This window comes from Idiotropiscis lumnitzeri, chromosome 15 (assembly GCF_059441095.1).
Source record: "Idiotropiscis lumnitzeri isolate Australia: NSW breed Sydney's pygmy pipehorse chromosome 15, RoL_Ilum_1.0, whole genome shotgun sequence".
NCBI lineage: Eukaryota > Metazoa > Chordata > Actinopteri > Syngnathiformes > Syngnathidae > Idiotropiscis > Idiotropiscis lumnitzeri.
The window spans coordinates 13,851,826-13,876,704 of NC_142405.1; the positions used below are offsets into that span (position 1 = coordinate 13,851,826).

At 39.5% G+C, this 24,879-nt stretch overlaps 1 protein-coding gene across 1 annotated transcript; it reads left to right on the plus strand.

Moving 5' to 3' along the window:
- The first annotated feature begins 701 nt into the window (after positions 1-701).
- Positions 702-23,430, plus strand: gna13b (guanine nucleotide binding protein (G protein), alpha 13b). Its single transcript, XM_088317783.1, has 5 exons — positions 702-1,066; positions 8,623-8,852; positions 14,376-14,426; positions 17,769-17,969; positions 21,687-23,430. The coding sequence occupies exons 1-5, from the start codon at positions 703-705 to the stop codon at positions 22,056-22,058; spliced, it is 1,218 nt and encodes a 405-aa protein (XP_088173909.1). The 5' UTR covers position 702; the 3' UTR covers positions 22,059-23,430.
- Positions 23,431-24,879: the final 1,449 nt, after the last annotated feature.

Sequence of the window (24,879 nt, forward strand, 5' to 3'; positions counted from 1 at the left end):
TAAATGTTTTTGTTTTGGTCCGCGACCAACTTTTGGGTCCCGACCCATGAGTTGAGAATCACTGGATTAGAGTCAGGTAACTCAATTTTTGTCATGATTCGATTCCCGAGTATTTTATATGGAAGTAAAAACAGAGCAAAACACAAGTGGCAGTATGATGTATGAATTAGGGCTGTCAAAATTAAACCATTAACTACGGACATCAAAATGTTTTAACTCAGTTAAATGTTTTAACTCGGGTAACTCAGTTTGATTTACTTAAAAAATAATGTGCATACTTTGCAAATATTCTACCATATTGGCTATACATCGTTAGCACATGGTCTCAGAATAAAACCTGCCTCAATTTACCACTGGGCTTTGCAAAGTGTGGTGCATGTGGGCAGATTTGATGAATGTTTCTAAGAAAAATGCATGTAAAGATGACTCAGTTTAGATCGCTTTCAAGAATCAAAGAACAGTCTTCGAATTAAATACACTTCATATTTTGTGATTTTGCATGAATTCCAAGGTATTACTCAAGAAAATATCTGTTACAAACTTCACAAAACATTGTAGTTGAAAATGTGATTAATCGCAATTAATCATGTATTTTATTTGTGATTAATAAGTTAAAAATTTAATCACTTGACAGCACTACTATACATGTATAATAACAATCCTGGTTACACTGAAGCTTTGTGAGTGAGTATGCAAATTCCGATGGCCGTGAATGCGGCAGCTCCGGCAGCGCTCAGTCTTCCTCGTTGTGTGCAACTGTGCATCGATGAAGTTGTTTCAAAGATGGCGGACTTCCTCCCGTCCCGTTCTGTTTTATCCGTCTGTTTCCCAAACTGTCTCCTCACCAGCGGCGAGGCAGAGCAGCTGCGGAAATCTAAAGAGATCGATAAATGTCTTATTCGAGATAAAACATACGTTAAAAGGCTCGTTAAAATCCTATTGCTTGGAGCAGGCGAGAGCGGCAAGTCGACTTTCCTGAAGCAGATGCGCATTATCCATGGGCAGGACTTCGATCAGAGGGCCAAAGAAGAATTCAGAGCCACTATTTATAGCAACGTTATTAAAGGTAAGACTACGACACGTGCATTTCATCTCTTCCGAGTTATTGTTGGTCTATTTACTACATATTGCTGTCGATTTGGCTTGTAAACACTGACGGTGAAGTTGGTAGCTATGCTGCTAACTGCACGTTGAGATGACCCGAGCCACTTTCTGTTCTCCGCTTTGCTGGACGAGCGAGCGAGATACGCCCATGATGTTATTTGTGTATCTCTCCACGGTGGGCTCGGGGGGCGACCAGTCGTGACCTGAGACCTTTGCAAATGAAGAGCTCCACGCTGTCCTCTATTCTTCTTATGTTGTTCGTGTATTGCACGTTACGATGGATGTTGTCGTAATTACTGTGCGCAGATAACATGACAGCATCATTAACACAATGACGTAATTTTATTGAAACTATCGCCACACGTCAACATGGACATTGCTCTGCAACTGGACTACCGATTTGAGTGGTGTAGCTCATCATTAGAGTGCGATAAATGATTGATTTTTAAATATAGATAGAAACGTTGTAAATCAATTTGCACTCAAATGATCCGTTATTTAATAATGTATTGCACGAAAAACCAACCCAAAAAAAGGAAGGAGTGCATCACCGTTTTTGAAAATAATCTAAACGGCGATTATCCCCAACACACACACAAGGTCCTGTTTTTAAACAAACACACGCTCTTAATATTTATTATAATCAAAAACAAATATCGATTATACATTTTAGCTGAGCTAAAAAATCTGTCCCGGGTGCGGAATGATCCGGCCCAGGCGGAAGACCATTTTTGGGGTTTGAGGTGTGACACATTTTAAAAAAGGGTTCGATTAACAAAGGGCAGAGGTTGATTTTAGTCTGGCTTATGAACTGGCCCTGATGCGTGTGATGAACCTACCCGCAAAATGGGCAAACAACCAAAACTGCCTTAGAACGTATCAAAAGCGCCACTACCTGTTTTTGTATGAAGAGACATTAGACACCAATTTGCGTTCAAGCGTGCATGTATTTCCTTATTCTGACATCACATGGCCCACGCCTCCCACCTTCTACTGGGGCATACCATTAAAAGAGTGGGGGCAATACTATAACCCCTGTTATACCAACAGTATGTATTTACTTGCATTGGGCACATTCACGGACAATAAAAAAGAAGGAGACGCATATGACCATAATAAGACCATAAATAAGATAAGCAGATTTGGATAGTAAATTGCCTCCAGCATCTCTCCCATGGGAGCATCATGCACGGATGATTTTTCTTTTTCGAGGTGCGGGGTGGAACGGGGTCCGGGGCCACTAATTTTTATGAATAAGACCGGAGGTTCGAGGTCTAAATTGTACAGAGATCGCATCCTGAAGGCGACAGACCCACAAAAAAGGGTCAATTGCCCAGCTCTGCATTATAGTATTCTTATGCTAAAGTGTAGGTTTCATCTCCCTATTTCAAAAATGGAAAAGAGTGGAGCCACGTCATCGATTATATGCAGTGTAACAACATTAAGTCTGTCTTCAGTTTCTTTCATGAAATCGGACTATGTAACATCTGGCCAGATGCAGATTAATTTATTTTCTTAATATGTGACCGCTGACAACTTTGACCAGAGGATGTGTTTCCATCTGTCACTGCTCACTAGGGCTGAACAATTTCGGACCTAAATTGCGACAGGTCACGCAGTACTGATTTAGAAAAAAAAAAAAAGGATTGCGCTCTGTGGTAGTGCCGGAAGTTAATTTCTTTCGCCACTACTTGAATGGTGGACACCAAGCTATCTTGCGCCACAGCAGTACGGACTTTATTAAAACTATATGCAAGTGCATGAGCAGCAGCAGCAATGACCTGCGTGATGACAATCAAACGACCCCTTCAACGATTAACGTTTTAAACGAGGAGGCAAACGAGGGGTCGCTAAGCGTGCTAAACGCTAAAATGAATTACAGAGTCAGGAAGGACCCCAAACAAAGTGCTTAGGTGTACAGTCTACTTTTAACAGAAGTGTGGATAGAACCGCGTTAGGATGGAGAGCCAGCAGCTATGAACAGAAATTTTGTATTTCAATCAATACTCATCTAGACATAAAATAAGATGACGGCTACATCAGCAATTTAGCAGACGCTCTCAGAACGGAACATGTAAACGGCTGACGTCATCATGACGAAGAGGTTCAATGTCAAACGTATATCAAGTATTTCTCATCGGATCAATAATATTTGCACTATTTTGCACCTCAGAGTACTGAGTTTTGAGATCTACACAATAACAGGTCTCAAAATTGTATATTTTAATTCATTTAGCTTTGGTGAGAGACAAGGATTTTATTGACACAATTATAAACGCAATTACCCATTTCTACAAAATTATACTTGATGGCAAGTAGTTTTTAAAAAAAGTAAGAACTGCCCCCCTCCTAGACCCTCTTTAGTGTCTCGCATTCTAACAGTAATAGCTTTTTTTTAAATGGTAGATGTGGCATTTTCTCTCATGTTTGTAAATTTCACTGTACATTTAAAAGGAAATCGCAAAACAAATCGAAATCGCAATAAAAACAATTTTTTTCCCCTAAAATTGTTCAGCCCTACTGCTCACATTGTTCTTCTTGGTTATATATTTTTTTAAGGTTATTGACTCGCCTCAGGCTCTCGTGAGACGGAAAACTCACTGATAATCACACGCAACAAACGCGACAGGCTTTAATTGCCTTAAAATCCCGTGCATAATATGCATTTTCACCTTTTCCGACGTGTATTTGATGGTACCTAGACACTGCAGCAACAATTTTTCATGCTATGCATCACTTCGCCAATGCGGTAAGAAGGCCAACTTCAAAATTAATCTCACCTAACCAAATAATAGACAGACATCAATGCCTAACTAAGCTTTTATTTTGAAACATGACGCTGCATATCAGCAGACTTGATTCGCCTTTCAGACCCTGAGGCATTGCGTCACAAACTGTTGCTATTTGCTACCGACTTTAACGACACAACGGCGTCCTAATCTTTAAAATAACGTTTAATCACTGATTGAGGGCGCTAATAATAATAATAATAATTATAAAAAAAGACTTAATTGCAATGACGCTGTAGCAATGCACCTGTTGCCAGCGTTCCGCGGTGGCCGTGCTGGCGAGAGCTTTCACGGCCCTTTTCAAAAGCCTATTTTTGGACTCAAATGATTCTCCGCAGTTTGTTTCTGACATACTAACGAAGGTGCCGTTCCTACTGATCACTTTTTAAGCAAACCAGGCTTACTCAAATGTGCCGTTTTAACTGGCAAAATTGCGACTGTCACTTCCCGAACAAGTGGTGCGTTTATAAGCTCGTACATTACAGTATTGGCTTGGGATGCTCATCGCAACCCCTCAACAGCAACACAAAACAATACAATGCAATGTTTGTTACACCATCCCATCTTATCTGTTTCTACCAGTGGCAGTGGCTGGTCATTCAAGGACGGGAAGTTCATTTTTTTCCGACCTACATTTAAATGTGTTTATTTATTTAAATGTAAATTGTACCCTCCAAAAGAAAAGAAAATGATCCGATCGACTACATTCATATTATCTGCCGTAATGTGACACTTGGTGTAGTTAAGTTTGATCATGGTGCATTCCAGACAATGCATTTCCATCCAATATTCAGGACATGGTAATACGAGCCCACAAGGAGTAGGCTGAAGCAGAAGCTTAAAGATGCCTACTCCACCACACCACATGCAGTACAGCAAGGGTGTCCAACGTTTTTTCCACCGAGAACAAAATCTTAAAATGAAAAACAAAAATGTCACTTGCATTAGAAATGAATGTAAGATTTCATCATCACGGCAGCACAGCTGTCAGGTGCTCAATCTTACAAGCCATAACACAAATTGCTAAGATCGCTGGAGCTACATATTGTTTCTTTCTTCTCCATATTTATTGAAAATTATTAATTATATAAAGAGACTGCCACAGAAGCCAGTCGCCAAATACAATGCTTGTCATTTTTAACAAAGACAATTCTCCGAAGCGCGTCAGAACAACGGAATGAAAGAGTTGGAAAATGCTACAGTGAGTGGAGGTTTGTACGACAAGATAGCTGATTCTCATACGCCACTGTTACTAAAAAGCGGGATTCCGCCTCAGACAGATCATCCAATCATTAGGCCAGCCCAATGCCCCATAGACCCACCCAGAGATGGTGAGCGTCTGACGGGTGGGATAAAGCCCAGCATTTACCCAATGACCGTCCAGTTTCGTGCAGTGCAACAACCCACTCTCCCCTTCCTCATTGAAGCAACAGATGTTCAGCAGCCGACTGTGGAATAAAGTGCCGCGGTGCAAATGAGAAGGATGTTGTGTTAGTTACCAGTAATAAGTAGCTGATTCTGAACAAAAGATAAATGTGTAATTTAGTCAATGAAATGTACACCGAACTGTCTATATTTCACAACTTTTTAGGGGTGTGTGTGTCATTTTAGCGCAATCTGGGCTTCCCTTGCAGGCGTAAAAAAAAACGTTTCTACAGCCTGTTATATAAATAATCAAATAACAGTTAATATAAAGAATGTTTTGCCCCCTTTAGCACCTTCCAGATGTTCTCATCTTTAAAACACCTTGACTGGCGAAACAGTAAGAAAGAGGGAAACTTTCAACCATCATGTTTTATGGTGAATAGTGGTATGGAGCTATAAGAGTAGGTGTGCACGATCCAATAGTTGTATTGGATATCGGTCTGATATCAGCCCAAAAACCAGTATCAGATTTTATGGGTCTCCATCTAAAATCTCAGATTTTAGCACTGATAGACAAGCAGTCCATTCCCGAATCTGCTCCTGGTATGTATTCAGAAGTGTCTGGATCTAGCATGCAGAGCCCATGTGAGGAAAACATAAATGCATACAATTCCAGAAGAAAATTATTGCATTTCTTTGCGGTATGCATGTTGCATAGAGCGGTTGATCGGTCGGGATTGGCATCAGCACTGATTTCCTTAATTTTAAAATATCAAAGGCATATGCTGTTGGTTGATTGGCAGGTCAGACGTTTTAAAAATGGTGATTGGCCATAAAATTGTGTACCCCCATACATTATGGGGACCCACAATAATGTTCTTGACACAAGTTAAAAAATGAGGACATTCAGCCAAATTGTTCTGGAAGTAAATTTCTATAGGTTGGCAGCTCGGAACACATAACTCATTTTCTTGCCATTTGCATGCTCAGTTGTTTGGTAAAAGTAACTTATGTACTTGGAGCAAATAGAGAAGTGTTTTTGAGTGGGTGGAAATGCCCGCTCAGTGTGAAGGGGAAATGACACAGTTGATGATGTTTACACCAAATAGGAAACATAATGTCAGTCTTCCTCATGAATTTGGTCGGACCTCATTTTGCACCGAGTTGTCTAATTCACTGACACACAGATTCCACATAAAAGAGGCATTTGAATAATTATAAATGCATATATCAATCTAACACAGTTTTTACTTTGTGTTGCTGCTAACCAGTGAACAATAGAAAAATGATTCTCAAAACTGCTATGAAAGGGTGAACCTAATATAGTAAATGCTACTTTTATCACTATCCATATGCTCTTGTTAAAGGGGAAGTAAGCCCAAAAAATATCTTTACAAGAATATGTTCTATGGAGGCCCACGAGTCGAAACACGGCATTCTGATTAATATTGCGTTTGTGGAATATGAGTGAGGCAATAAATTCCACCTGTTTTTAGCCATGTCAGATGGTGGCCATTTTGTCACTTCTGTCCACTGAAAATATCATCACAGTTGCTCAGGACTCAGGTAACGACCAACCACGTCTCATCTTCAAGAGACCGTTAGCTGTGATTGGGCGTTACTTGAGCCTAAAGCAAATGTGAAGTCATTTTCACAAATTGGCCACCGCCTGACATGCCAAAAAAACGGGTGGATTTTGCTGTTTAACTCATGTTCCACAAACACAACAAGACGGTGCCGCCCCCCTCTGCATGACAATAAAGGGATTTCTAATTCTAATTCTAATTAATCAGAATGTCATGTTTAGATCCGTGAAGGCGCATAGAACATATACTTGTAAACAATGTTTTGGGGGTTGACTATCTAATTCAAAATCACTGTCCAGTTTAAAACCCAAGTTTGAGACTCTAGGCTTTAGATAAGATGACAGGGGACCGAAGTCAACAGCGTTGAAAGTAGAAGGGCCACTGGGACCAAACACCGTAACGTCTGTCTTCTTTTCGTTGAAATTCAAGAAATTATCACCCTGACAATAAATTAACATCCAGATTTAGCAGAACGGACTTTATTTGAACTATATATAAGTCCACGCACAGCAGACGCAACAAGCTTTTTAATAACTGTTTGGTTTGTTCATGTTAATAAAGTAAAAAAAATAAAAATAAAAACGTATAGTAAATATTTATCATCTCATCAATATTTGCACAACAGTACTGAGTTTCGAGATCCTCACAATAGTCGTTCTCAAAATGATATTTTTTTATCAATTTAGCTTTGTTAAGGGATATTTTATTGACAATCTAACAATATACAAAGAACATGTACATTAGTACGAAATGTAAAAAAAAATGGTGGTGGGGGGACGAGAATTGTTTTCTTCTTGGTAGAGGGGGCGTGACAGGAAATAATTGAGAACCACTGACTTAGGGAAGGTAATAGGTAATCTTTATTTGCTGTGAATAAGCATAGTTTGGTTGCATAGACCGTTGGTGTTGGCACACTTATGTCATATCTTTCCTGTTGGAATATTTGACCTTAAAAAAAAAAAAAGGAGATACACATGTGGCTACTTTAATTGTGTGGAGAATGACAAATATAACTTAAAAAAACTTGTAAAAGTATGAATGTATACTTAATATTGGTAATTGTTTATATATATATATATATATATATATATATATATATGTGTGTATATGTGTATATATATATATATATATATATATATATATATATATATATATATATATATATATGTATATATATATATACATATATATATATATATATATATATATATATATATATATATATATATATATATATATACATATATATATATATATATATATATATATATATATACATATATATATATATATATATATATATATATATATATATATATACATATATGTATATATATATATATATATATATGTATATATATATATATATATATATATATATATATGTGTGTGTGTATATGTAAAATGATTTTCAGATTCCTGGTAGGCTACATGTCAGTCGTTTGCGATTGGCTGACTGAGGATGCAGAGGTGAAACTTCCACCTAAATATGCAGCTGTCCTAACCGCAGAAGGATGCAACGAGTTTTCATTTTCCAGCAATGTGTTGCCAAGTCTGCTCATATACAGAACACTACACTAAATAAACGGGGGGGATTTTTCGACAAAAATTTTGAAGGTAACCCAAATTGTTCATAAAAAGCACCGTTATTCACTATATTTTTTTCAGTGCATTTTTAATGGGTGACAATTATACATTGATTTTCGCTGCAGTACTTGTCAAAGGATGAAATGTTAAATGGAACCTTGAGAATTAATTTGAGCCTTTTCTCATTCCAGGTATTCGAGTCTTAGTGGATGCTCGAGAGAAGCTTCACATCCCATGGGGCAACTTGTCCAATCAGCGTCATGGGGATATGTTGATGGCCTTTGACACCCGCTCTATGATGGCCCACGGTCATGGTATGGTGCAGCCTAAAGTTTTTCAGCATTATTTGCCATCAATCCGGGCCCTGTGGACTGACCAGGGAATCCAGAATGCCTATGACCGTCGCAGAGAATTCCAATTGGTAAGTAGCCAATATGTACCTTTTTATTCATAGTGCTGTAATTTGGTGTTAAAAAAATAAATAATTTGAAAAGGAAAGAAATTAGGCCCAGACGGCGTCACTTTAAAATGTCAGATCTTCACCCAGCCTATTTTTCCACGTCATTGGCACATATACTCAACGTTGGGTGTTATATAAGTACTGTATTTCCGGGACCATAGGGCTCACTTTAAAGTCCCAAATCTTCCCCAAAACAAACGAGGCGCCTTGTAATGCGACACGCCTATTATATGGACTGAGCATCTCTCTCGACCATTGGACTCTTTTTCCCATTGGGGTATTCAGAGTGTGTGTTAGCACACCATGCTGGCCAAAGTCTGAGACATCTATGCTTCGAATTGACTGTGACAAATACATTATGTGACTATGGTGTTTGGGTGATAGTATAGGAGAAAGCTGGACAAAAAGGCAGCTGTCCACAATGTCGTAGTCTTTCTTATCATTCATGTTATTGCAAGCAAGAAACGTCACAGGTTTAGACAATAGACTGCAAAAATATAAAAAAATAAATAAAAACACACTGCCCAAAGCACACCACTCACATCTCTCTAAACAGCCAAGTGATTGGCTGAGGCTGCATGGCGCCCAAGAATCAGAATCAGAAATCAGAAATCCCTTTATTGTCATTGTACTCAAGTGTGCAACGAGATTAGAGAGCAAGAAGCAAGAGGCCATTGCTATAATCTTTTTGTGTTATTTTTATTTCTTTTGGGGATATAAATGGCATTAGAGATGGTCTGTTTTGTGTTTATCTTATTTCTTTGTTTCATTGTTTGCTTGTATGCCGAATTTTTTTTGTTTTCATTTGAAACCGTGACTCTAAGGAGTGTGGTGACCATTGAAGTCCCTCCCCTTACGTTGTTATTAGACGTGTTGCCATGACATCTCTCATTGGTTCGAGCTGAAGCTACTGGCAGTGATCCATTATGTTCTCAGCTCTCATTGGTCTGAGGTGATGCCTCTGGCAGTGATCCCTTATTCGCGTGAGTACAACCTAGGGCTGGGCGATAAACCAAAAATTTATCGTTACCGAAATGTATTATAATGACCGAAATCATTTTGCCCATGTCGGTAAATTAGGTGTTTAAAAAAAAAAAGAAAAGCCTTTTCTGTCTGCGGCAATGTTCATGCCCCTTTAAGACCGCTACAGCACCTCTAGTCACGTGACTCCACCCGTCTGATCGAGAAAGAAAACGGACGTCGCTGTCGTAGCTGGCGATTCGAATCCAGAAGCTTTTTCACCACCCACAACACAACAATGCTGTGCTGAAAGTTCAAAGTGAGAAGCAAGGTTCGACAAGTGACAACAGCCCATGAACGGAGGCGACACCATACGAGAGAACGTCTCAGAGGTGGACGCGATAGCCTAGCCCATAGCTAAAGATAAAGCTCCTCTAGTTACAGTGGCGCGCACAGGATTTAAACGCTTCATAAAAGCCGTATTTCCCGATATGGACTTCATCGGGCCGGGAGCTTAGACATGTCAAGCATTTTGCATCTACATCCGACTTGTGGTCGGGTCGCAACATGGATCCCTGATTGAGCCTGACTGTGCATTACATAGATGACAAGTGGCGACTGCGCACCAGAGTACTCGAGACGGCACATTTTCCCCGATGATGCACACTTGTTTATTTGGCTTGCATTGACATTTTCTTTCATTTTATTTAGCAATTTATTTATTTGCCATTATCATTATCATGAGAGCATCTTGGCGCAATCTATTTGCAGAAAAAGATTTTTCAAGAGGTACCCTTTTTCTTTGTGACATTGTTCAAGTCATGCAAAGCAAGCTATTTGGAATGTTCATACAAATGATTTTTGTACTTGTATTTTTCACTGAAAGTAATGTGTACCAGTTGGTCAATAAAAAAACAGTCAAAATGCATTTCCTGCATTTATTTTGATTTTGGTCCACGGGGGGAATTTATCGTGCATTTATCGTTATTGAGGTAAAATTGCTCAATTTCTCGCGATATTGATTTGAGGTCATATCGCCCAGCCCTAGTACAACCGAGCTTGGGCGAGCTAGCTTGCGCCTCGTAGTGCGGCGCGCCCAGTATGAGCATTAAATATGAAAATAGCACCCTCAACTGGTGTTGCGCCCTTTGATAAGCGCGTCTTATGGCCGTAAAAATGCGGTACCTAATAATTCTGAATGGCTCACTTCTAGACACATTTTGTGGGGGGTCTTGGAGCGTACATACAAGCTTTGACAGTCACACATACAGCCTCATCTTTTGGATGGAGCAGAGCTGCAGCTGCAGCTGGTGTGCAAACAGAGATGCAAACACGAAAGCCAATGAAGGGCAGCCTTATGTTTCTGCTTTTTGTCACCCTTCCCATACTTCCTATACTATTGCTTTATCAAACAGTGCCACTGCCCCAGTTTCTCACCATCACTTGAGCAGATTAACCCTCTTTTTCTTTGACTCAACTCAGCCCATAAACATGTCTGCATGTAACAGGTGTTCCCCTTTTTGGTACATACTAGTACGTAGGGCTGGGCGATATGACCTCAAATCAATATCACGATAAATTTAGCAATTTTACCTCGATAACGATAAATGGACGATAAATGACAACAATCCTGTCCTAGTGTGGTCTGTAAACAAAATGCTAAATAAAATGTAAAAAAAAAATGCCAAATAAACAAGTTTGCATCATTGGGAAAATGTGCCGTCTCGAGTACTCTGGTGCGCAGTCGCCTATGTAATGCACAGTCAGACTCAAACAGGGATGTTGCGATTGGATCACAAGTCGGATGTGGATGAAAAATGCTTGACATGTCTAAGCTCCCGTCCCAATGTTGTCCATATTGGGAACTACGGTTTGTGAAAAATATTTTTGTACCTCTTGTCGGCTACTTTCATGAGGTGCTTAAATCCCGTGCGCTCCACTGTAGCTAAAGGAGTTATAACTTTAGCTATGTGCTAGGCTATCGCGTCCACCTCTTAGACGTTCTCTCGTATGGTGTCGTTATGGGCTGTCACTTGTCGAACCTTGCTTCTCACTTTGAGCGTTTAGCTCAAGTTCCAAGTCAACAGCAATGGTTGTGTTGTAGGTGGTGAAAAATAAAAGATTGGACGCGCTGTTTTGGGTGCTTATGACGCACTTTGTAGTCTGTTTTGCTCAAACATCGTCTTTATGGAACCCAAAACATTTCCAAAAGACAGATGTCGAATTTCTTTTCGAGGCAAGCGCAACAGGAACAACTTCAACTAACGTCACTTCGTCTTTAGCCGTGTCAGCCGCTTCTTCATTTGAATCGCCAGCTACGACCGCTTCATCAGTTTTCTTCTTGTGTGGATGTGTGGATGCTGTAGCCGTCTTAACATAGCCGCAGACAGAAAAGACTTTTTCTTTTCTTTTTTTAAACACCGAATTTACTGACATGGGCAGAATGACGTCGGTTATTTTAATAAATTTCAGTAACGGTAAATTTTCGGTTTATCGCCCAGCCCTACTAGTACGCTCCGGCCTACGTTTTTCCAAAATAAAATGTGAGCATTTTGCACCTCTCAATCTATTTAATCTAACATTTTCTAAATTTCATTTATTTATTTTTTTATTTTATTTTTCGTTGAATACTATTTAATTTTTCTTGTTTTTTTTTGTTGTTTTTTTTTAGTTTTTTAATTAATCTACCATACTATTTGTGAACTTTTCTTCTCTCACTCCTGATAAATACCCCATATGCATAGAAAAACTAAAACTCGTTATAAAAGTAATAAAAAAAAAAAATTAAAACAAAGCATTAAAAAATAATAAATGGATTTTAATAATAAACGCCAAAATGAAGTAAAAACCAACAATAATGAAAAATGTGAAACTTTTATAACCCTTATCTGGAGCAGCTTTGTTTCTCAGGGCGCATCTTCAATATTATATATATATACTTTTACAAGACTTAATTTTAATTGAAGTCTAATTTGTTTGCCCCCACCCCTTGAAGCAGTTCAGTTGTACAGGTGTGAACACTACAAAAAAAACTGGTGCAGACTAAATCAACCAGTCCAAGACCTCATGCAAGAGCTGCCTTGCATGTGCCATCAGACTTGGGTCCAAGATAACCTGCATTTGAGCATTTTCACCCTAAACGGCTCTGCAGCTGACTCCTTGTTGCATGCACGACAACATGAGTATCAGCATCAGCAGATAATAAGATAAAGCCAAGTGTTATTGATGCTTTTCCTCTGTGCTTGGAAGTTTTTTTTTCATTATGACACAACAGTTGAATGTAAACCGAGACCATTCGATCATTGATTTAATGGACGCACCTGTGGTTGAGCTAGTTTACACACAGCAACTGCATACATGCTCAGGTTTTGCTGCTTATCTAATACCGGTGTTTTCTCAAAAGGTGGAGTTGCACTCAAAAAGTGCACGCTGTAATTTGCCATTGCATCGTAGCCTTCTTGATTGTCCAAATAATTATTAAAATTATCACCAAACAGCTGTTTAATTATCATGGGAAAAATGTAAATTGACAGCAAATGTTTTGCTTAGTAACCCCCCAACGCCACATATACGACTAAACAATGTGAGTGTGTGCCGGTGGCCACCTCTGCTAACAAAGCAGCTCTGCTTACCTTTTGGCTCTGACGTAATAGGGCTTCCATGTAAGGTATTCAGACTTGATATTGGCAGAAGCCAAGCGTATAAATATAAACTTGGTGAAGGGACCAGTTATTATGGAAATTAGTCTAATTGTGACACCACAAATGGGCAAAATTGCAAAAGGCTCTGAGGCATACATGTTTTCTGAAATAGGAAGAAAACGAGCATTGTTATTGTTTTTTTATTATCATACTTTATGGGTGGGATTTTCCATAAAAGTCTTTGTCCCCTTTAAGTCAAATCTCTCAGTAGTTACTGCACACAACAAAATTACAGCCTTTAGCATTTATTGCAGTATTTATTTAAAAATATATACTGTAGATTTTCCGATGTATGCCAACGTATGTTTGATCCTGGAGTGCCCAAAATTATTTTACCACTGTTATCGCGAGCTTGCATAAAGAAATGTGAACTAAAAGGCGCAACATTTTGAACTGAAAACATATTAAATCAGCAACACTATGCACTTTTCGGTCTTTAGAAATTTTGAACAGCAGCAACCAAAACAAATTTGAATGCATGTAATGCTCCATATACTGTTGGTGCTTTTCACATCTGTAGTTTTACTTCTTCTGGAAATAGTTCCCTGTCCCCTCTGCTTCAGTCTCCTTCGCTGTTCCTGGTCGTGACTCATTATCACGGCAATTCCCAGTCTTGCAGCCCTCGTGCCGGAAATAAGAATGTTGCTAACATGAACACCACTACAGTTAATTTTCTTTGATGTGTTTGAATGAGTAATGTTCAAATTCACAGTATTTTAGATCTCAGTACTGGCTAAAATTGCCAACAGAAAATCAATGGAATATTGTGAAGTTTTTCAAGAAAAACAGTTACTTATTCCCGCCCCCTCTTTTCCTCTCTCAGGGGGAGTCGGTCAGGTATTTCCTGGACAATTTGGAAAAGCTTGGACAGTCGGTAAGTCGCAAAAGTCTCTCAAATGAATGCCACTTGCTAGTGCAGCCATTAGTAAACGCTTACACACACCCTTAAAAACTGCATGTTAATGTTCGAAGAAAAATGCACTCGTGATGTGTATCATTAACAACATTGTAATGACATTGCCGCAAATCATCACAAATGCTTTTATCTTTGCAGTCACGCACACTCAAAAACATGTGGTTGTGGTCATGTGACAAATTTCCTCAAGTAAAGATGAGGTTTTCTTGATTTCTCTTTGTAAGCTCTTTTCTGAGGTTGTTGTTGGTCCATTGTGTGTCAAAGGACATTTATTTTACCTTAATCATTTGACATAATGCATGACTATTCATTTTCTTAATCAACCCCCCCAAAATTGTTTCCGCGATGCGGTAGATTCTTCGAGTTTACCACACTATTCTTTGGCTACAAAAGCTCCAATCCTGCTTTCTTTTCCACCAATGTTGTGTGTAGGCACTGTTTATGTTAAACAGGCCATTACAGTTCAAAAGCGAGACTGAATATTATTCGAAATGAAATCAAATGACATATAAATTTTGATTTCTCTCATTCTGCGAGTAATATATATAGAAAATTGCTGTCTCGTGTGGTATAACGAAGGCCATTAGCATATGTTGCCCGACTGCGAGATTCTCTGACTAATCCTGTTACTGTCTAGTTGTACTTCACCTTCCTGGAAAATATTATGTGGCTGTGCAAAAAATAATATTGTAAAAGGCTCCATATGCATTGAAATACACGAAAGATGAATCGTGTCAAATCACAACCACGTGATGGAAATGTACAAATTAGTCAGAAAGAATGCCGAGTCAAGGTGCTCACTTGGAAATGTTGCTTCATCTTGATTAATCACTCCCTCCATCACTGCCTCATCAAATGATTTAGGTTGCTTGAGGGCAATGCTCTTTCTGACACATGACCAGTCAAACATGAACTCAGTGCTGAAATGATACCATGGCAAAAGAGAAGCAGTGGAATAATAGCACACATAAACACTTTTTTTTTTTAAATTTGTATTAATTCAAACAATTATAGATAAGAATACTAATTTGAATCATTTTCTTACAATAAAAACTGCATTTTTAAACACTTAAGAAAAAATTGAAGAACAAATAATTTACATTTTTAACCACTACTAATAAATTTGTATATCTCCAATCAGGGATGTCGGCTCGGATTCCCACATCAGACAAAAAAACAGTATGGGATTTTATCGGACTGCATCCAAAATCTCCAATATTAGTAGTCATAGACAAGCAATCCATTTGAGAATCTACTCCTGTTCTTGTATCCAGCCACGTCGAGAGCGAGCGTGCGTAGCCCACAACACTGGCGTTTTGTATTCAGGTTACAAAAAAACTGTAATTATATTCTATCACTAGGCAGAAAAAACGTAATCAGATTACAGGTTCATTTACTAAAAAAGTGGATTTTTTTTCAGAATCATTTTTTTAATGTGGGGGAGAGAGATCACACAGTCGAGTGCTTGCCACTTTCGAAACCTGCTGACAAGATTTCACCAAGTTAAGTGGATAACCTCGATGGTCATCTCTCGTGTAAGATTTTTGTTGGCCAACAATTAAATGACTGAGACAGGTCAGGGCTGGCTGGATACCTGTTGGTTTTAGCGTGGTCACTTTAAAAAATGTCACTCTTCTACCTTTTACAAATTTACAAACTGGTCATTTGGAAAGACTTTGAAAACCCAAATGAAGCTACCAATTCTACTTTCCCTCACCAGATGAAGTTAATAATATACAGCCATAAGACGGAAATAAAATGTGAAATATAAAATAATAAACATCACATTGATTAGTTTTTTTGTTGTATTAATTTCTTTCAACATATCTGGTATTGGAGCAATCCAAACATAATTAGATGTATTCATGTTACATTAATATTACGACACTTTAATTAGATTACTAACTGAATTTTTTTAAACAGTAACTGTATCAATGCATTCATTTAACATTCAGATGCACCCCATGTTTGTAATAAATGTGTAAAGGATACCACAACATGGGCTCAAGAAACTTCAGAAAACAAATGTCTGTAAATACAGTTTGGCACTACTTAAAACTCTACTATGCAAAACGGAAGCCATTCATCAACAATGCCAGTACATACAGGTTTTGGAGAAACATGCTGCCCTCCAAAACGTCCCTTCTTATGTCAGCGAAAAAATGTGAAACCACATTCTGCATGTGTTAGAACAACATGGCTTCCTAGTAAAAGAGTGCGGGTACTAGACTGGCCTGCAGTCCAGACCCGTCTCCCTTTGAAAATAGGTGATGCATTATGAACCGTAAAATACGACCCTAGACTGTTGAACACCTACAAAGCTTCAACAATTAGTGTCTTGAGTTCCCAAACATTTTTTGAATGTTGATAAAAGAAACGGTGATGTAGCTATTGGTAAACATGACACTGTCCCATCTTTTTGGGAATGAATTGAAGCCACAAAATTCCATGTTATTATTTGCTCAGTAAGTTTAAGTTATAAGTTAAGCTCTATAACTTTATCAGTTTGGACATTAAATATCTTGTCTTTGTAGTTCATTAAATTAAATATAGGTTGAACATGATTTAAAAATCATCGAATTTTGTTTTTATTTATGCTTAACACAACGTCCCAACTTCATTGGAATTGGTTTTGCACATGATAGCCCAAGACGTGTCCCATAGTGGCCCCGACACTTCCGAGCAAACATGCTACGCACCAGCCGCGGCTGACACAGATTTATGTATTTTTTATTATATTCGATTATTAGTGCTTGGAAATGATAGTATCGTGTTATTTTTGCCGGCTAAAATTCACCGTACGGTACTGGCAACATCCGGTACATGGTGCATCACAACCATGGGCTTCATCGAAAGTATCCCGTTGTCACAGGTTACTGCTAGAGGTGGGGAGAGGCCTCATCAAAAGCTCCAACTACTGCTTCCATATGGCAATAGCGACTTATTTTGGTCATGCGCTAAGAAAGTGGGTTTTGAAAGCATGATTTGATGTGTAATTGGATTGTGGATATCTGGCTCACACACATACCCGCACATCAGTCTGATCTTTGCCAGTGATGTGTCATGTCTGGAATGCAATCGACACGCACTCTCCTCAAGCTAAGCTAGCATTTGTTTATGCTTGTTGGTATTTCAGGAATGCTGAGTTTTAAATGGAGACATCAACAAAGCAATATAAAAAGCAAAGGCATCACATTTATCCAGACTGCACAACTCGAGAGTTAATTCTCTGAGAATATTCTTGCCATCACCAATTAAACCGACGCACCCGGATATGGGAATTTGATTTTCTCCTTTCAGGACTACCTCCCCAGCCAGCAGGACATCCTCTTGGCCCGAAAGCCCACCAAGGGCATCCACGAGTACGATTTTGAAATTAAGAATGTGCCTTTCAAAATGGTGGATGTAGGCGGTCAGCGTTCGGAGAGGCGGCGCTGGTTTGAATGCTTCGACTCTGTCACTTCCATCCTTTTCCTTGTCTCGTCCTCGGAATATGATCAGGTGAGTGATCTTCACAGCCTTTAAAGTCTCAAATTCGGGTAGTTACAGCTTTGTTTCAAGTACTTTAGTTGACAATAATATTATCAAGGATGCTGGTCAAACTCATAATTGTTTCTTTTGAATCTCATTCATAAAAAATTATCAATATGTTCCGGAATCAAGCTCAGCATGAGAGTTGGGCGGTATTCAAATTTGGACACTGTTTCAGGTCTCCTCAGCACACCAGTTATACCGTCCTCTAATTTTAGACTTGTGCTGGACTTTTAGCCCAAATCAGCAATCGATGTTTGTTTACCTTTTAACGTTTTTATTTTTTTTAAAAATGAAATGTTCAATTTAGTCACAATAGTAAATGGCAGAACTGGGCACTTGACTCTTTTTTGCGGGTCAGTCCCCCGCCCTCCGGCCGTTATCTGGATAGCCTTCCAGCCTTGGCCCTCTGACCTTATTCATAAAAATTGTCAGCCTCCGACCAAAGAAAACCTTTGAGCCGTCTAGCGAACACATAATATGCACGAGTACCGATTCGTGGGTTGGACTCAAATCCGCTTCCGTCCTTGTTTAATCCAGCCCCCTTAAAATTTGTCACCTCCCCAACCCTGCCCCAAAAATGGGCATCCGGGCGGCCCAGCTCTGGTAAATGGTTATTGAAGTGCACATTTATCGTGCTTTATATACACCATATGTTGTCCAAAGTGCTTCACCAAGAAGCAAATACACTCTTTTGGAAAAAATACGGACGCTGTAACGGCAAGGCTACAATTTACTTGAAACTCCAGGATCCATCGCTGAAAGGCCTTTCAGTTATGCAGTATGTGTCAGTAGTGATAGCATCATCAACTAACAGGATGAAGCAAATTTATCGCTTCCACTGCGCACCGAAATCAATATGGTGACCTAACTATTGGTGTGCCCACTGACTGTGTAGTGGTCGTGGCTCAATCGCCTGTCTTCCGTGCCGACTGTGTTAATGCGAGTGTGAATGTTTGCCTGTCTCTTGTTAGCTTGGATAGGCCCAAGCATCCCAAGCCCTGAACAGGAGCGTATCCAAATAATAAATGGTTGGGTGAACTGCAGTTGAACTCAGGTTCAACATCCCAATTTAGAGATTCCAATGCATCTTCACTCTAATGAACCAAAACTATACCACGCGACATTAAAATTCAAGGGTGCGTTCTCACAGCTTTGGCCAGTTTCAGAGAAGTCACATAAAGAGCTGAGTAGAGACTTGTAGTTCCAGGAGCTTGTCCTTAGTGTGTGAACAGAAAAGTCTAAACAAAAGGCTGTGGCAAAGGATGCATGCTAATTAACTGTTAAGTTAAAGCGAAGTAAAAAGAAAGTCCTTTTCCTGATGTCTAATTGGTTGGAATCAACCCACCACTTTCTAAAAATGACTAAATATAAGTACTAAATGAACATCAGATTGGGCTGAAAGTTGGCACTTATGTAATAGCTATGCATGCAAAAATGACACCAGTCAAAAAAAATCACCCTCAAAGGACTGTAGGGTTGTAAAGGCTTTTTTGGGATAAGATTTACAACGAATTGGCACGCCCCCTTTTGGAGCTTGGCTTGTTATTTTTTCAGTTTCAGCTGTCTGCGTCACAGCTGGGAGGCAAGCATTCCGATATTGCTGGTTTGTCATGCGTTGTCTGAAACGGCGACCGATGTTCCAAACTGGTGTTTCATGAGCATGTCCTCAGTCTATTTTGCCATCTGGCCCAGCTGTTTTGGAACGTCTTGCAGCTATACGATTCTATGTTCATGACTATTTCATAAAAAGAATGAAGTTTATAATTTGTTTTGGAAATCATTGTAATGTCTTTGTCCATTTACATTTTACACAACGTCCCAACTTCAATGGAATTAGGATTGTACATAGATTGAGTTTGTTGTTGAAAAAAGGATTATTGCCTTTAATGGTTTGACACCTGACAACAGTCTGGGTCACATGTTGCATCCATCCATCCATCCATTTCCTGTACTGCTTCTCCTCACTAGGGTCGCGGGGGGAGCTGGAGCCTATCCCAGCTATCTTTGGGCAGTAGGCGGGGGACACCCTGAACTGATTGCCAGCCAATTGCAGGGCACACAGAGACGAACAACCATCCGCGCTCACGCTCATACCTAGGGGCAATTTCGAGTGCCATACATGTTTTTGGAATGTGGGAGGAAACCGGAGTACCCGGAGGAAATCCACGCAGGCACGGGGAGAACATGCAAACTCCACACAGGATGGCCGGAGCTGGGATTGAACCCACGACGATGCTGTCTCTCACTGTGAGGCCATCGTGCTCACCAGTCGGGCCACCGTGCCGCCCACATGTTGCATCAAACTGAATATGTTGACTTTTGACAGTATATATTTGCATGCATAGTCTGAATCTTTTGATGCTGTGCATCTCGATCTGTCTTCATTTCTGCAGATTTTACTCCCACAATAACGTAAAACAAATCAATCTTAATTAGTCATTGGCCTACGTTTCGCACTTTGGTCACAGTTTGAATCAATAACAAATTACCAAATGAAGCTGAGCATGAAATGTGCTGTTGCTCGTGTAAAGTCAACGTCTCCCATTTCTTGCAAGCTGACATCAGCAAAACATAATCACTCTACTACTTTTTACCTTTATTGTTGACTATTTTTGCCTGAGGAATTTATGCAAATGTTTCGAGTAGACGTAAAACATAATGACAATTTAATCATCGTTATTACAAAAAGGGTTAAGGTTATCTCAGATAAAGACACTGAAAGCATTGCAACGTGATTATTCTAAAATCTAAGAATCTCTCTAATCATCATATTCATGTCTTATGTTCCATTATTAGGTTAGAGTTTTTATCCCATCAGAATTCAGCTATCTTGTGTTGCCCGGCAGATTTGATAATACAGCGGCACATTGTTTTCTGCCGAACCTTCAAATTCTTCCCTGCGGGCATCTGTGCCGTTTGTGTGAACAGGCTCTAAGAATTGATAGACACTTGCAATAGCCCATCAAATCACGAGTTGGTTGCAGTGAGCCTTCTTGCAGGCCTTGTCAGTTGTGACAGGGTAGCGTTATGCGGATGCGACACCAAACAGTATTTCCCGGCGACCGGTCGAAAATCTAAAATATATTCTTGTTTTGTTTTTTTTAACCCACAATGGCAGAAGGAGGGGAAGTGTGGATTTAATTGCATATGCTTATACTTGCAAGGCTATTTTCAAGACGGACCTTTCAAGAAAATCTCTTTCGTGCGTCGAAGTTGTCTAACACTCAGTAGTGCGTAACTGTCTCTCTACATTATTTGTGCAGCCGTGGTGTCAGAAATGATGGAATCATGAGGGGCATTTATTCAAGTCGGACTAAGTAGGACTTCACTGAAGTGTGAGATGCACAGCCCGCCACTGATAGGGTCACAAGATAGTTTTACCTTTGGTGATGGGGAGTTGGCAGGAGGTGAGCTGGGCACAAAAACAGCCAATACTGTAGATGAGTTCTTCAGCGACTTCTATGGGATGGTATCAAAATAAAACTCTGCGAATATGCGGGGTAACACTGTACACAATTTATTTTTGCAATTAAAGACACTATTGAGATGTTGCCCACGACAACTGTTTCGGTTTCTCACATGGCCTCTTAGAAAAATCAATTGCCCGCCATTGTGACTCACTCCCATCATCAGAATAACCACACATTAACTCCAATAACCATGTATGCATGCTTTCACCTCCAGGTTTTGATGGAAGACAGGCAAACCAACCGACTGAGTGAGTCCCTCAACATCTTCGAGACCATCGTCAACAACCGAGTGTTCAACAACGTCTCCATCATCCTGTTCTTGAACAAGACGGACCTGCTGGAGGAAAAGGTGAAGCAGGTATCCATCAAAGACTACTTTGGCGAGTTCTCGGGTGACCCCAAAAGCCTAGCGGACGTCCAGGCCTTCTTGGTGGAGTGTTTTCGCAAAAAGCGGCGAGAGCAGCAGCAGAAGCCTTTATACCACCATTTCACCACCGCTATCAACACTGAGAACATCCGCCTGGTCTTCCGCGACGTTAAGGACACCATCCTGCATGACAACCTCAAGCAGCTCATGCTTCAGTGAGCGGAGGAGGAGGAGGAGGAAGAGATACGGGTGTACCATACTTAACATGGACCAGAGGAAGACAGACAGATGCGGGGATTTAAGGTGCCGTCTTCCTTACCCTGCTCGTCAAGCTATAAGGGGAACGGATATTGTTCTCCCTTCACCCATCCACCCTCCTTTCTTGACAGTGTCCCACCTCCATTTCTTAGAGACTGACGCAAAGCCACCACTACTACCAACATTCCCTCTTTTGCTCCCTCTTTTCAGCATATTCACTGTGACTTCTAACAGCTGCCATTTGCCAACATGTACCCTTCAAACCACTGTAAATGACTTTGACCCGCCACCCAATCGCCACTCTCCGATGGATCGTGCAAATGATCACACTGTGCTTTTTTTTTTGTTTTGTTCCTATGCTGCTTTGAGCACTGTTGAAAGGGTAAGTAACAAGAGGGTTGTGTTTCCACTTGATGTAGGGCTGCTGAAGGGCGTCTGTCCCCCAGGTCTCGCATTTTCAAAACCACTTTTTTTTTTTCTTTTTAAATGCTGCGTTTTTGTTTTTTTAGCAGCTCTATGATGGCACTTGATTGCATCATAGGGGCTGGCTTGAGGATTTTCAGAGAACAGGAAACAAGAGGGCCTATTTACATACACACTGTCAATGTCATCGGTAGCGTACTTTCTAATCATTTTGTTCCTTTTTCTAACACCAAATATATGTACCTATGCATTTTTCGTTAACTTATATTTTAAAGAGTTTACACCTTTGAATTGTAACTGCTGTTGGACTGTGTTTAATCAATGGAGGGGGATGGAGTTGAAACAGCACAGACACAACCACTTGTCAAACTGTCCAGTGCAGATTTTTTTTCCTGATTTGCTGTTTCTCAGGGCACTTTGTGAACCACTTAATTCTCGTTTGAAGCCAACCGTCTCTTGTGCCTTTATTTCGCAAGAGTCATTTTTCCTTGTGTAAACATGTCAGATCTCTTATGCCTCTGCCTTTGCGTTCACCCGTTAAAATGCATCTGGATTGCCGGCCACTTAATATGCACATAAGACTTGAAAGCAACCATGTCTCATGTAAGATACTGGTTACATTTTTGTTTTTTCCGGGACCAATGACAAGATGTTTGAGGACCAAGACGTGAAGATAAACTTGGCTTGAGGAAAAACGTTAAAAATTAGAAATTTTGGCCTGGGCTTTTTCTTTTTTCTTTTTTTGTTCTACGGCCTTAAATTTGTGAAGAGGAAGCGATGCTCAATACAGGATTAAAGTGATCCCTATGTGTTCTGCAACTGGATAAATATGAAGTTTCCACATCAGATGTGAACACTCAAGCCTGCAGCTTGTGTCAGTTTGAAATAAATTGGAGCCTCCAAAGTCAAATGCAGTCTATTCTAAATTTCTCACATGTCAAAAATCCAGCCCAGGTAAAAGTATCACTGTCATAAAAGCGTTATCAAGATTTTGTGAAACTTTTAACCCATTTATTGCCAGCTCTGGTAAAATGAATGTACTTTTTTACTTCTATACCCGTCAATGGCAGTGTATAATTTGTTAGATTTTGGTTGAGTTTAAAAATTTGGAACCACTGTGACTAGTTATGGTTGTGATCAAGAGAATAGCACATGCATTGTTTTAAATCTCGGGTTAACCAGTCAATAATGTCAGGTTGTACTCCTCTATGAGTCTTGAGCGAATCATAAATCAAATTCCTGCGTGAATGTTAGCATGTTTGTGAAAATACAATGCACAAGATTCAGCTTGGAACATTGTTGGATTGGTACTGCGAATTATGCTCAAGTGATCTTGTGTGGAGAAATAATTATTTAAAATGGTGTCAAATTGCAAAGGAGTTGGCCTTATTTTAATTTTTTAATTTTAGCCCTAAAGTCTTTATTCCCTTCCATGCATCCGGAGTTGCAAACAAAAGGCTTAAAGCCAGGATGTGCTACAAAAGAGCATCTTATGTCTGATAAGGATTGTTTTTTGTCTTCTCTCATCGCACATACAACCATCCACTTTGTAAATATGTTTTTGTCATGTCTTAACAAATGTTGGCACCTGAAGTTTAGTTTGTACGTGCCATTTGATGATGATGATGATGTCATTAACAGTAATGTTAGGATTTTAAGTGACATGTCTTATATTTCATTGTGAAAAAACGTTCCGCTGTTTTACCGTTAAAAGTTGTATCATCCTGCGCCGGTGTCTGTGTTGTTCTCATTCTCTCATCCAAATAGTCGTATTTCATGATAAGGGCTAATTAGCATGTGCGACAGCACAACGTCACCATAAGATTAGTTACCCCTCTTTCAACACTTAAAATTTGCATCTACGTATCCCCAAATGTGGCTGCACATTGTCAAGTTATACCAAATTGCCGATGCGTTACTTGTGAAAGAATTTCTTACAAATTATTTGGAATTCAGGGATCTATTTTTGTCCATTCCATGTGTTCTCTTGTTGCTGTTAATCTTGATGCACGTTAGCCAAAGTACAGAGAGCTTTCATGTAGAAATGAAAAGATCGTGACTGTGCTTGCCGCTATTACTTGGCCAAGAAGACACAATTTCAAAATGCTTTGAAACTAGAAATAAAAAGGAATTGGTGAGAAACTGTTAACAGAAAAACAGCGACTAGGACTGTGACTTTTGATGTCACTTTTCATTGGAATGTCATCTTTGGTTCGGATTTTGCAGGATTTGAAAATGTAAACAAATTCATACATGTTTACATTACTTATATAGGACAATGAGGGAACTTTTTTCTTTCTCACTAGTCAAACAAAAAACTAGGAAAGGGCATTTCATTAGTTTTCCTGATTGATTATGT

Bases quoted from the DNA above. Each gene is read 5' to 3' on its own strand.
- gna13b (XM_088317783.1), top strand. From the start codon at position 703: ATGGCCGTGAATGCGGCAGCTCCGGCAGCGCTCAGTCTTCCTCGTTGT. The intron at 1,067-8,622 runs GTAAGACTACGA...TTCTCATTCCAG, and splicing joins TTATAGCAACGTTATTAAAG to GTATTCGAGTCTTAGTGGAT. The intron at 17,970-21,686 runs GTGAGTGATCTT...TTTCACCTCCAG, and splicing joins CGTCCTCGGAATATGATCAG to GTTTTGATGGAAGACAGGCA.